Source organism: Centruroides sculpturatus, unplaced genomic scaffold, assembly GCF_000671375.1.
Source record: "Centruroides sculpturatus isolate CEXI.00-Female unplaced genomic scaffold, Cexi_2.0 scaffold593, whole genome shotgun sequence".
Classification (NCBI taxonomy): domain Eukaryota; kingdom Metazoa; phylum Arthropoda; class Arachnida; order Scorpiones; family Buthidae; genus Centruroides; species Centruroides sculpturatus.
Genome location: NW_019384877.1, coordinates 156,668 through 171,743, shown reverse-complemented (window position 1 = coordinate 171,743; position 15,076 = coordinate 156,668). Strand labels below are relative to the sequence as shown.

General features: G+C 32.0%; 1 protein-coding gene across 6 annotated transcripts in view; it reads left to right on the top strand.

Annotated features, from left to right (window-relative positions):
• The first annotated feature begins 471 nt into the window (after positions 1 to 471).
• LOC111630976 (CTD small phosphatase-like protein 2) overlaps positions 472 to 15,076 on the top strand; it is a 149,893-nt gene continuing 135,288 nt past the window's right edge. For 2 of the 6 annotated variants that reach the window (XM_023375146.1, XM_023375150.1), the window contains exons 1-5: positions 1,001 to 3,394; positions 4,529 to 4,728; positions 4,813 to 4,951; positions 5,034 to 5,120; positions 5,209 to 5,319. In XM_023375146.1, coding sequence (XP_023230914.1) covers positions 3,358 to 3,394; positions 4,529 to 4,728; positions 4,813 to 4,951; positions 5,034 to 5,120; positions 5,209 to 5,319 — 574 coding nt within the window. In that variant the 5' untranslated portion in view covers positions 1,001 to 3,357. The other 4 variants (XM_023375147.1, XM_023375148.1, XM_023375149.1 and 1 more) reach the window with 4 other exon arrangements.

The following is a 15,076-nucleotide window of genomic DNA, read 5'->3' as shown; positions in this document are numbered from 1 at the left end:
TCCTCGAAATTATAAATGGCCGCGTTTTATAAGGAATGAAACGCGAGATTAAAAACGTAGCTATTTTATAAATAAAAAAAATAAATCTTTTATTATTAAAACAACGAAAAAATAAATTCTACTAATTTTAGTCGGCGTATGTTGGGTCGGCGGAAATATACGGTAATCGGAATGGTTCGATACGTAGTTTAACCTTCGTTTTCTAATGCCGTAACGCCTTAACTGTTTTTGAACGTGGATCTTTGTATTACGTCGTATTTAATAAATATATAACGCGACGTAACGTAAAAGTATATAAAAAAGTAACTGTTGTAAAAGTTTTAAACCAATGGCATTTGATTGTTTTTTATTACATAATAATCATTATAAAGTAATAATTCGTAAAAATTTTAAGCTCCGTTAACTAAAAAGTGTCGACGGTTGTTTAGCGCCAAACGATTTTGAACGGTTTCTGCGCACGCTCGGTTAGACGTCGGTACGTCGTCATCCGGGATATCGTAGTTATCGCGCGTTGCTCGTCCTGTTACGAAGGCGGGAAGACATATTTGTTGACATTTACTTTAGCCTTCGTTTTTCCAGCAAATAAAAGTAAGTTAACGCGTAATTTGTGCTCCTTTCGTAGCCTTACGAGGTCGTTGGTTAGTTACGTGGCTTACAATTCGTTCTCCGCCACGGATCGTCCGCCTTCGGATCCGATCGTCCAGACTTTTTTATCCGGAAAGAAATTCCCGCCTCTTTATTAATATAAATTGTCGTATTTGAATCAAAAGTAAATATTATTTGAAATTATTTTTCTTGTTTCGATGGTAAAAGTTATTATTAAAAGCGTCGCATACGTATTTTGCACAGATATCGATATTGATCAGTTTACCATTGATTCGGTAGGGGGCGGAGTTTGATTAACTCGTTATTTAAATTTCCAATCGATAGGTATTATTTGAATTTTTAAATATATTTTTTAAAATTGGAAATGTTTGTACGCATTTGTGGAGGAATATTGATTGACGATTTGATACATTTCTAATTTATACAGTTGTGTACGGGAACGTGTAAAATAACTTACTGCAGATATTTCCTGGTGTTACCGTGTACGCTGCCTAACGTTTTAATTGAACCGTTTTAGTTTTTTTTTAACACGTGCTTGAGTAAATTATATAAAGTTGTTTTGTTTTTTCCAATTTTCTTCGTTCTATTCGCATTTCTTTTCGTTTTTATCGTAACGTTCCCTTCCAACCACCAGGATAACGCGTGCGTAAAAATGCCCCGTGTGTCGGTTTTTGTCATTTTAGTGCCAGTTTGTCTAAAAATTTCTGTTTAAACGTAAAGCTAAACGCGGTTTATTGACGCCAGACTAAAGATTGATATAATGCGATAAACAATACCGTCAAAAGTTATTCTTCTGTGTACAATTACATTAATATTTTAAAGATTAACGGATATTTCTAACGGAATGAATTTGCTACTATGTCACTCGTCAAATTCGGCTTTGGACGACTGGTAGACGGTTTTCTTCTTCTTTCGATCGGAAGCGAAATTAGCATTTAATTTTTGTTTAGTGGATTGTTTTTAAAATCAGTTCTTGTTAATTCGTCAATACGTAGTTGAATTATTTCTTTTCCTGTATAATAGTTGAGAATTTGACCAGCGTCTTCCTTTCTTTCCTTCCTTTTCGACGACGTCACAATTATGGTCAGTACGTGATGTGTCATCAGTCGATATTTACACACGCATCGCGATGAAAGGTCGGTAGCGAAGGACCGAAAACATATTCTATCTTCGTTTCGTTATTTTCTGGTAAAGTGATTGATTATCGTGTTAAAGTATCCGTATAATCGACTGTTGCATCGGTAACCTATTATTCAGTTAGAGAATAAGATTTTACAACACGCATTCTGACAATCGTAGTGGTTGAATTGATAAAATGAAAAAAATGACCATTAACAGATTTCTGTCACGTATTTTAAATTTAATAGGCTGCATATATGTAGTTTATATACAGTAGCCATATCCTTCTAAGGAAAATCGATATTGATGCTTAAAGGCTCGTATCGATCTTTGCATAGGAGGAAATAAGGGTAACATACGTTACAATAAGCCACTATAACGTATGTTTTAAAGACAATTAATTAAACGTAATTTTAAACACAATTAAATTAATCTTGTCAATAATCTAGCTATCTTGTTGTTTTTAATTATGACGAGAAGAATTTACGGTGTCGGCGTATGACGGGCCTTGTTTATTTTCATCGTTTAGCATTTTTTACTCGCATTTCCTAATATCCTCTATGTAATCTAGTGCGGGAAATGACAAATATTCACGATATCTCAATAACATTTAAATCTCTTCCAGCAGATGTTTTATTCATTTTACCAATGTAAAATAATAATAAAGTGCCGTATAATCGTTATATATTTAAAACTCATTGCTAATAGCATTATCAAAATTTTCTATTTTTAACGTTTATGGTGAAACTTGTAAAGGTCGAGTCAAGGAATGAAATGCTTTCCTCTTTCTTCCTTTTTAGATTATCTGAAATTGATATTGATTTAGTTATATATTATGAAAGAACAGTTATTTGGATTTCGTTTAATTAATACGTAGAGATTATAATCTGGAGGCCAAACTAAAGTCAACTTTTTCAGTTTTAGTTTTAATATAAATATTGATCTGGGTATAAATTCTTGGTGCAGTTTTGATCGAAGTGATTCTGGCTTGGTGCCAGACGTCTGAGCGAGTAGCCCTCCTCACCTTTGCCTGTGGAAGAATCAGAGGTGGTGTAATAACAGGTCACACTACTGCTAACTTCGTCCTACCCTCCACAATAGAATGGTTAAAACCGAGGTGCTGTAAATGAGGGGTGATTACTGCTGACCTTCAAACTCTCTCTCCTAGTTAACTCGCTGTATATTGAGTTTAAAATACGCTTATTTTTTATCCATCGAGGTTTATAATACCGCAAGTAACCGTTTATTGATCTAGTAACAGGTTATTTTAGGAATCCTGTCTAATTAGCAAACTATCCGATATACTTCTAATATATATATTATTGTTATATAACATTCGAGACGTATCATAGTGATTTTTAGGAACGGGTTTTGTACATAAGTAGGCGAACTGCATTTCTGATTTGTCGCTTGACCAGATTTTTGTGAATTATCTCCATTTAGGAGTTTTTATTCTCTTTGTTTTTTAAAGTTGCTTTATTACACGTGGAGCGTGTAACTAAAATAACACGTGGTACAGCGTGTTGGACTATATTTATGACTAATAAATGAATTGGAACCGCATCCTTTATCTCGTTGTCATGGTTACGGATTTATTTTCCAGTCGTTCCGCTTCTCATCTTTGAAGATAGAATGGATTCTACGAATTCGAATTTGAAATTTTGTCGAAGTAAATAAAAATTCTTATACTGTTGAAATTTTGTTTCATTTAATTTAACATGTTATATTGTAATGACTCGACATTTTCTTTCCATCACGTAGGAAAGTCTCATGTGATTTACAGTAATTTATTAATTAAAATAATAAAGAGAACGGTTATTTCCAAGCCGATTTATATAAATAACCGCGGCGATTGCAAAAAAAAAAATCACGATCTTTGTCCTTGAGCAGTTAACACGTTTAACACTTCGCTGTAGCATTAAAAGTTTATTTGTTAGATATTATTCGGATGCATAATTTGCTGTAATAATCAAATACATCTTTTGTCTGATTCCAAATACAATGCCATAAAGCTAATTAAATTCGTTATATTTTTATATTTAGAAAATATAAGTACTTGTAACAATTTCTTAGGGATTGATTATGTGCTGTACAGTACATAGTTTAAGCTATTTCAGCAAAAATACATTGCAGAAACTTGTAATAATAAATTATTTTAAAACTAGTTATTTTATAGTGATGCCTTTTAAACAAAATATTTTTATCTACTCTAAAATCATCTGGTTGTGTCGGTAGTAAAATATGAATCAATATATAAGTTTTGTTCGACCAGGGGCATAAAATGATAAACGATTTTATTAAACATTTGGAACGTAAACAAAAATTTCAAGAAGTTGTAATGCTTTCAAAATTTTTAAAATTCTTAAAAATTGGCAATCGTTTTCCTGGAGAGACAATAAATACTATTTTAGAATTTTAATGTAGTTATCTTTATGATTTATTAGAATTTTACACTAATCTTTTAAAATAATAATAATAGTAAAACAGTAGTTATCTGAATAATATTTTTTCTTTTCTTACTTGCTGTGTAAATAAGTGGTAAGCACTTTTGTCATTCAGCTACTTTTTGTTTTGAAACAGCTTACTATCTTACTTTCCAAAAATATCCAACTCCGTATACATACATTTGTGCTGTACTTTCAATCAATCAGTGATCTGGTTAATCTTTATATTATATCCATTTATATTAATTTATAGATATTATGTGGTAAATCAGTTACAACCTTTAACATTTCTGTGCAGATACTTAGTAAAGATTTAGTTATTAGATTGTAATAATAAAATATGGTTTATTTTCTTTAAGTATTTAGGATGCCGGTTCAAAGAAGAGTGCGAGGATCGTATTGGTTACGTTTAAGAATCAGAAGTGCTCGCAGACTAGAGAAAAGCAATTGCTGGTGTCTTTTAGGAAATAATGCTATAAGCAAATCAAATTTAAATATTCACTCGTCAAATGATCATTTAAGAAACTGTAAATTCTCAATAAATGGTCGAACGGAAAAAGTAAGTGAATTTGACTGTTGCATTTCTAATGATGTATTTTCAATTTATACATAAAATAACTAAATAAAATTTAAAACATTTTAGTTGTATGTAAGGAAAAAATGTTTTAAAAAGAAAAAGAAGGATGCAAGGATTTGTAAATCCACCGATAACAAATTGGATGACTCTTTTATTACAAATATATCTTGTAAGAAAAGAAGTTCTAGCAAAGTAACTAGATCAGGTAATTGAATATTTTTCAATTTAAAAATATGCGTTGAAACATTTTGAACGACATTTATTTGAAGCTTAACTTTATTCTTCAGCAACATTAATCTCTACTGAAATCGAAATCTGTAAATTATCTGAGCAAGCAGGAGCTCTCTTTTCTCCTGTATATCAGTTTTTAGAAGGTTAGTCAAAGTTAGAAATAAATCTTTCCAAAGGTAAACTGTTGATAAGTTTATAAAAGTTCTTTCATACGTAATATATTCTTTTCAGAAAATAAAGCTGATACAGAAAAGATTACACTGTTATCCTTAGAAGAAGCAACTAAAGAAATTAACAGGGTATATGAACATGCTTCTTTACAAACTCAATGTGATATTTCAGGTTGGTTCTAATTCATATTTCTACTTTAGTTTTATGTATTTAAACTAGTTTTTATATTAAATAAAATATATATTATACCATAACTCTAAGAACCTATGATATTAAAATAATCATTTTAATTTCTGTTATTGTTTGCTACTTTTAAAACATGAGTTTGTATTTTTCATATAACTAGCACTAAACGATAGATAAATTTACTCGTATTACATACATTTTGTAAAGCTTTCAAAATTTCATAGTTATCATATTTAAAGTTTTTGATTTATTATTTTATTACTTTCCTGGCTGTTACATATAATAGAGGAAAAGTATGGCGATCAGTGAAAAAAATGACCCTCAATATTTTTACATTTTTGGACTTAGAACGCCTTGAAATTTCAATAAATGCAAAAACATTTGGGGGTATTTCTGTATGTATGTATGGATGTTTGTGTGTGTGCACCACAGTTTTTTCACCCTATTTGAAGCTTAATTATGCTTTTTGTCAAAAATCTGTGAAATTTTGCAGGAAGGTTTGTTTCTTCTACTAATTAATTTACTTTAATATATTATATTATAATAATGTAAGGATGGATAATCAGTGGCTAAGTGGCTATCACTCTTACCAGTTTTCTTATATAGGCTCTACATATCAGTCTGTAGTTATTTATAAGTAATTTAACCACTTACAGAATAAGAGTTAAAAACTCTTACTTAATAGAATTAGAAAAGTTATAAAATATTAGTCTTGTCTTGAATAAAGTATTTTAAAGGATTAAATAAAATAAAATCAATCACTTATTTTTTCGTGTTATTTTTTTTATTTCATATTATTTTTTTTTATCATCAAATATGTTTTTTGTCATCAAATATTTCTTTGTCATTTAACATGTTATCATGTTATTTTTTTTGACTTTTCTGGAAGTAGGATCTCAAAAAACAAATAGTATTAATGGTGTTGTCTCCCAACCTACTTCTTAATTAATGAACCGCATATATATCCCGCTGCAGAGAAGGCCCTTTCAGCCTCTACGCTAGTTGGTTTCAGGGTCANATAGTTTATTTACATGCGCTGTTACTTAAGCTTTCTCCTATTTTGACATATTAAAAAGTTACATTTTTGTCTTAACGTAATAAACATACTTTTATTCAACATTCACCATCAGTGCATGCTGAACGTCGACATTTGCCGGTGTAAGTGAGAAATAATTATTTTTTAAAATAAAAAGTAAAACATCTGGATACGAGTCCAATTTTTCTTGCCATGTCTAATCACCAGGAACAACTATTTCCATTGCAGAGATAACCTTTTTTTAGAGGCTATGCGTCTGCACAAATATGTAAAACAGTTTAAAATGTCCTTTTCTACAAACAGTTTAAAATGTCACCTGTGGACATTTTAAACTGTTTTACATATTTGTGCAGACGCATAGCCTCTAAAAAAAAAGGTAACTCTGCAATGGAAATAGTTGTTCCTGGTGATTAGACATGGCAAGAAAAATTGGATTCGTATCCAGATGTTTTACTTTTTATTAAATTGTAATTCTGCCAGCCCTTTTCTACAAAGAAATAATGATATTTAGCAAATATTTCGTACATACACGAAAAGACTGTGTGAATGCTGACATTCACCGGAGAATGTTAACATTCTCCAGATATCGGTCATCCACAGTAACATAGGGGAAGGGAGGGCAGGATGGAAGGCTTAACTTTATGATGTAAAAAAACATAAAACATCATAATATAAAGCTNAATAGCAAAGGTAATTCTACTAATTAATTTACTTTAATATATTATATTATAATAATGTAAGGATGGATAATCAGTGGCTAAGTGGCTATCACTCTTACCAGTTTTCTTATATAGGCTCTACATATCAGTCTGTAGTTATTTATAAGTAATTTAACCACTTACAGAATAAGAGTTAAAAACTCTTACTTAATAGAATTAGAAAAGTTATAAAATATTAGTCTTGTCTTGAATAAAGTATTTTAAAGGATTAAATAAAATAAAATCAATCACTTATTTTTTCGTGTTATTTTTTTTATTTCATATTATTTTTTTTTATCATCAAATATGTTTTTTGTCATCAAATATTTCTTTGTCATTTAACATGTTATCATGTTATTTTTTTTGACTTTTCTGGAAGTAGGATCTCAAAAAACAAATAGTATTAATGGTGTTGTCTCCCAACCTACTTCTTAATTAATGAACCGCATATATATCCCGCTGCAGAGAAGGCCCTTTCAGCCTCTACGCTAGTTGGTTTCAGGGTCATCAAATAATTATAAATCAAAGATAAGTTTTCACTTCTGACTCCCTCACTTTCATAAACAGCCATTTCCTTTTTTAATAACTTATCATAATCCTTCTCAGTACTAGTTTCTTTCCGTTTCATGAAGTTTTCTTTCTCATGCTTTAGTTGGATCTCCAATTCTTGTTCCAAGGTGAAATTCAGGGAATACGGGTTATCTGGATCATTGTTTTCCACCTCCATAATCTCCTCTGCCATTGCTGCTGGTTCCACTATATATGTATTTACACGATTCAGCATATTTTTATCTCCTGGCACATTATATTTTTTTCGGCATTGTGAAAGAATAATTGGGCTTTCTAACTTTTTGGTCATACTTCTTCAGGTTCTATATGTAAATTAGCATCCCCATGACCTCGGTAAGACGCCGTTCTCTGATTCTTTTGCGGAGTGCCTCGGAAAGGTCGGTACTCAAGATCGTGTCCTGGCTTTTTAGTTTGTCTAAGACAAATTTCAGGGTTGTGTCAGCAGTTATCAAACTCAACTCTCTTCTACAGAGAGCTTCTACGACCAGTTTAACCGGTTGAAGACTGGTGATCAACTCATTGATTAGTGACCACTTGTCAGAAGAGAATTTAGTGTCTGATCCAGTGTCTATTAAGGCTTTATCAATGCAAACTTTTACACTGTAGAAACGTTCCAGCATGTTGAGGAGAGTGTTCCACCTAGTGCGGCAGTCATGAATCAAGCTCAGTTCTTTGCCCTTCGCTTCTTTTACATATTTTTGCAAAAACATATCATCTTTGGTTGGTGATTTTTTAAAAGTCTTAACAACTTTTTGCACTTTTTTAAGAAGTTCACTGTATCGTGGAATCACTTCAGGTTCAGTTGGTGTCGGTGTTGGTTCAATGACTATTTCTAAGCCTTCATTGGTCTCAGTGTCTTCGTCATCATATTCGTCACTTTCATCTATCTCTGTGTGTTCTTCTTCTTTTTGATCTTTCTTTTTATACAAAACGTCTACCACAGCTAACTGGATTCCATGTGCAAAGCACAGTTGCTGATAGCAAGGCAAGAGTCTACCAACTTTCACCATAAAGCTTGTGCCATCAGTAGTGATACCAATGGTGTCGGTTTCAAAGTTTAAGCCAAATTTTTTCAACCGTTCTGATACTAATTCAATGCAATATTCGTCAGTGCAGGATCCATGAATTCTGATCAAGCCAAGATTAAAATGAGTCTCTTTATGATGCACGTTGAGATTTATGTATTTCTTTCTAGACTGCATATTGTAATATCAACACACTTACTAAAACACCTTTTCTTGCAGCCGACGCTTTATTATAACAACTTTCAAACGTTTTCGGTCTTGTTAAAAGACCTTTCTCATAATAAAGCGTCGGCTGCAAGAAAAGGTGTTTTAGTAAGTGTGTTGAGATTTATGTATCTATGATTTTTTTGTGATGTCCACTCATCAAAGCTTAACGAAAATCTTTAACCCTTTTCTTTTAATTTGCGATTTTTTTTATTAAATCCGCTTCGATAGTTTTAGCATAATTGGTAATCATCGACCTTATGGTGTTGGGAGAAGTTGGCAATTGGAATCCATTTTTTGCGAACAAACGTCTTAACAACTGAACTTCCTATCAAATACTGGAGGTAATATACTTCCTTCTACCAGTACGACTAGGGATTGCAACCTTCCAAATCTCCAGTGATACAAACGTCTTAAATCGGAAGATGTACAAAATGAACTTGGTGTAAAACTATCTTTGCACACCATCCTTGTAATCATGGCTTCCATCGAATTTTCTTTTACAAAATAGGCATCAATACTCTTCTTGGCCTTTTTGTTCGGTATAATACCTACTTCCTGATCATCGACATTTTTTGATGTAGATGCTATTGCTGTGGGAACTACTGTATCTGTATTACGAAGTGGTAATTTGCTGTTTGCAGAATTAACGTTGACGCAGTGTATCTTTTGCAGATGGCGTTTTTATTTAATTAAGCCTGTCATTGAACGGTTACTAATCAGCAAAGTTTTTGAACATAATAAGCATTTTACACTTCGACTATCATCCAATTTTTTAAAATAGTCCCACAAGTTTTTTTATCATCATTCTCACCACATTTCTCTTGCTGACTTGGCTTTGTAAGAGACATTATTCAGTATGAATTCGAATTGTAGTTTTATTATTATTATGTAACTGTGAACTGACTGAACTGGCTTGATATCTGAAAAAATAAATTAAAAAATTTTGATTTAAAATGTACATACTACATACCTAATAAATTTTATTGCCAAGGAGCTGAAGCAGCACTAAACTAACCAAGTTTGATCCAAATCGTTAGAGCCATTTTTGTGGTAAATAATTCAATTTTCATTTAAGATCATGTGACGTGTCACAGACGCCCCTGGCATTTTTTTAGTCGCAATTTTTCCGAAATTTTTCAAAAAATTTTAAAAAATTCAAGTTCTCTCATTTCTTTGAGCTGCAAAAAAGACAATAAATAACGTTTTTATTGCGCACCGAGTTTATTCAGGAAAAAAAGTCGAAAAAGTGCCGGTGTCTCGCAGCTGAAGCGGCGTTCCGTAACGTGATTCATTGACGTCACAACTGACCGTAAATTATAATTATGCACCAGGACTAGGAGAGGAGTTACTTATTTTATTTAGCGAGATCGAAAAGTCAACTGTCAATTAGATCAGCAGAGGTAAAAGGACGGGTGCGGTGTAGAGAGGGAGTGTAGCACGTGCTGCATTGAATGGCAACGTCACTCTCGCCGCCAAGCGATAGCGCACTTAGCAAAGCGGCAACGCTGACAACTTTTGCACCATTATTTAGAAAGTTAATTGAGTATTTGCGGATCCGCAGCGCTGGATCCAGCAGGCCGAAGAATGCGCTGGATCCAGCTGGATTGCTGGATGAGCAATTGCAATCCCTAGTCGTACTGCTGTATGTGTGAGCAAGTTCTTTCTAATCCACATATAGTATGATCCTTATACAGTATTTAGCATTATTGTAACATTTTACTGATAGAGATTTGTTTTACTCTGTGATATAAGCCAGTGTTTCTCAAAGTTTTTGGTCTGTGACCCCCCCATTTTGCACTTAAAAATTTCAAAGGATCTCCTGAAGAATGGGTATGTGTAGAAAAACATCCTGAAGGGGGGGATTAATTTAAATTCAGAAGGAGTTAATTTCTTTTGTTTAATTGCATTGAAACACTCATAATTTTAATAGCAGATTTATTTTTAGTATCATTAAAAATTAATAACTTAGCTTTGGTACATCTTTGAACAAATTATTCTATGTATATGTTTCAACATTAGTAAACTCAATTAGTTAAGTTAAACATATTTAAAATTTAATTTAATGTGATGGGTGAGCCTGCTTATTTTGGCACAATAAATTAAACCTGGGTTTAATATCAGTTAGTGCAGGTCTCATAGCAATTTCTATGTTGCAAAGACGAGAGCGCTGCTTTGTTTTGATGTTGGTCATTACTGAAAATGCCATTTCCATAAGTGGTTGCAAATAGTAAGAGAACTGCCATTGCTAATTCAGAGAGTAGTGGATACTCTGCTTTCACACTAAGGCAAAAAGAATCTACTATTTCTAAACATGAATCCATAGTGAATTTATAAAATATTTGAAAAAAAAATTGATCTGTCATCAATTTTTCTGCAACCCCCACTTTGAGAATCACTGATATAAACTTCTAATCTGTAATGTCAATTATCTATATATATATATATATATATAAAAATGGACGTGTGTGTCCCTATATTTCACTTTTCAGCCAAAACTACACATTGCACATGAATGGTGTTTGTATGTGGTAGTAGCCTCAACTCTCCATTCGTGCACTATGGTGGTTGCGTCTTGATAGCTATAAGGGTGCGGGAGATATGGGCTTGAAAGTGGTTGAAAGTGGAAGATTTTCTATTTCAATTTTAAAAATTTTCGAATTCGAATTGGTTCAATTTATAGAACGATTGTAAACGTTTCAGAAAATTGATCAAATTGAAAATAGTTCGTTTGACTGGACGTAAAAATTCTCTAATTAGTCTGGAAATGGGGGACCTAATTTTTGCATTCTGTGAAAACGGGTAAGATTGGCTATAATGTAATTATCTTAATCTTCACTATCGTTACTTTTTGCCCACAAATAAAAACCCAGCAAAGTGGGTCCTTGCAGCTAGTTTAATAATAAATAACTATGATTATTATTAAGATTCAAATGCTGAAGATTGAATGATGGAGTTCATTTGTTTACCATTAAATTGTAGAATCTGATTTAAATGATGAAAAGGTATTAATTTTTTAAAGATTGTGTCAGGTTGAGTCTATAATTATTGTAAATTTGCCCTTTTAAGTAATCAATGAATATTTACTATGATTAATTACTATAAATGATCATTAAAATTGGTAATCTTCTTAAGCTACTTATAGAACAATCCCACAGATTTATAAAATTTTTAAATTTTAATTAAAAAAAAGAGTAAAAACTTAACTTGTGATTTAACATAAGGAGGAAGCACAGAAAGCAATCGGAAATTACTATGCTTTATTACTAGACAGCGGACATATAGGCCCTTAAAAGTGGCGTTTTAGGTGCTTAAAATAAGCTCTTAAATTGTGTCGTTTAAGCTTTGTAAACAAAAAATAGGCGGTCAAAATGTGCACAATGAACAATTAACGTACTTATTAGAACGATGAATTTTTTATTTAACATATGTATTCCAAACAAAAATGCACGTATTCAGAATAATGCAAACACAAAAGTAGACAAACAATTATCTTTACATTTTTTTATTTGCTCTGTTTCCCGTAGTTAGCTTCATAATATATTACAAGCACTTTTTCCAAATTTTCAATAGAAAAGTTGCAACGTTTGTCACTGAGAATTAATTTATATGCAGAGAAATAGCATATAATCCATTATATGCTATTTCTCTGCATATAACAGACTATATTTTATACCTTGGAAGAAGATGAACTGGGAATTCACTTTTGCTCTTCTTTCTTGCCAAAATATCAGCCACAATAAACAAGCACTTTAATCCAAGTCTCTTTTGAAGCACTGCTTTCAACTCTTTCTTCAGTTTTTTTGCAGTAGTGCCTGGTGCATCACAAAGTTTCTGGTTTGCTCTGTTGAGGAGATCAATTTGTTCATATATAGATTTCCCACTACTTTCAAGTGCAGTAATAGTATCTTCAGTGAATGTGAAATAACACTTGATGTACATCAACTTGTTCTGAACATAAATGTCATTCAAAATTTTCTTGGCTTTAGTTACAAAACTGTATTGTCTGCTAAAGTGGCCAGAAGTTTTTTGATATCGAAGAAATGTTCACTGTAGTAGCTAGTACAAAATCTTAGCCATGTATATGCTAAGGGAAAAATAGGCATTTGCCTAAAATCCGCTGTCTAAAAATGACAAATAAGGCATCTCTAACACTATATTTATTAAATAAAAGCATTTATTTTAAAATATTTCATATAGTTTTAATTTTATTACTATAAAATTGCATCAGGGGTGTAATTTATTTATGTTATTATTGCATTCTAATTTTTTCTGCTTGGGATATGCATCCACTGGGAATTAAATATAAGTAATCAATAATAATAAAAATTTGAATTTGTCTGATTGCATTTTCAGGAAAAAAATAAAACTTAAGAAGTTTAATATAAGAATTAAAGTAAACCTTTGCGGAAAATAAAACGAAAAATGAATAAAAACTTTTTAAAAATATGAAAACAGACCAAACTTTGTGTTTTAGGCAAAAATAGGCAGCAACGTCAAAATAAGCATTTTTAGGCATTATAAAATACCATTGTTTCGGTCTAAATGTTCATGAGAAGTGTTCGTACGAAATCTTAGCCAAGTATATGCCAAGGAAAAAAATAGGCATTTGCCTAAAATCCGCTGTCTATTTATTACTAACATAGCAATCTCCCTAGTAAGATGAGCACAAGTAGAAATAGAGACAATAATGACATTAGGGTTTCGACAATTTCTAACTGCAACACCTTGCCCGATAGGGGGAAGAAGTGGGCTTTCCAGATTGCCAGCCTGCAAAAACCCCCCACAGACACTATTGAGAATTGGAACTTGGAGTATCTTAAGGAAGGCTGGAAAGTTGGAAAATCTGAAGAATGAGATGGAAATAAATAAATTAGACAGTAGAACTAAGTGAAGTGAGATGGTAAGACACTGGAGAATTAGTGAGTCCCAATATCAAGCTTTAGTTTTCAGGTGGAAGGAAAGCAATGAATGGAGTGGGGAAAGCATTGAAGTGAATTTGCATCCTGGGTAATTAAAGTTGATTACATAAATGACAAAATAATAAAGGTCAGAATCCAAGCTGAACCAAAAGATCTGTTACTCATTCAAGTATATATGCCTACCAGCTCTCATTCAGATGAAAAGGTAGAGGAAATGTACAAACAGGTGGAAGAAATTATGGAAAAGGAAGAAAGAAATGCCTGCCTATTGTTATTAGGGAATTGGAATGCTATGGCAGAAAATACAAAAGAGAAAAATATTTTAGGAAGAATTGAACACTACATACTGTGCATAGTCTTCCAGCAAATAATATTTATTTGAATTAAATACAAAACAGAATGTTTTTGGCCTCTTTCAGGGGTCTGCATGAAACATTGAGCTTTACAGAATGTTAGAGATTCTATTTTAGAACATTAAAAAAAAAAATTTCTTTTTAGACTTCAACTTGTTTTTGAATCAGTAAATTTTTATCTGATGGAGAATTATTTTTTAATAAGAATGAAGATGAAGTCTGCCCAAAAGGATCACCAATTATACTACTGGTGACAAGTAGCCTACAAAGAAAGGTCAGTTACCGAAAAAGTGTATTGTCTTGGAAAAAATAAAATGGTGATCCCTTTTGGGCAGATTTCATCTTTATTCTTGTTGTTTTTGAATATTTGGCACATGTTATATTTTACACATTATTATCTATATATCAGGTCAGTCCATAAGTTCGTGCGCATTTTTATCTACAAAAAAACAATTCAAAAAATTTTAATTAAATCTTATTTCAATCTATAATGTATTCACCATTATTTTGTACAATTTCTTGCCATCTTGATGGTAGCTTTTTAATCCCGTCTTTGTAAAATGATTTCGGTTTTGAATCAAAATATTCAGAAATAGCCTTTTTTACATTGTTCTCATCCTCAAAAGTTTTTCCTTTTAAAAAATTCTGCAAACTCTGAAAAAGATGATAATCACTGGGGGCAATATCTGGCAAATATGATGGATTAGGTAAAATTTCCCAGTTGAAGTTTTGGAGTTGAGCAGTTGACGTTGTTGTCAGTTAGCTATTGACAGTTCATGTGGTATCCATTTCCTAGCTTTGAAACTTTTCCGACTTGTGGTAGATGTCTATGAACAGTTCCATGGGATGAATTTAAACGTTCCACAATTTCATCAACTGTTAAAGATGGTTCTGCTTCAACTAGTGCAGAGAGAGCATCATCATCAAAGTCAAC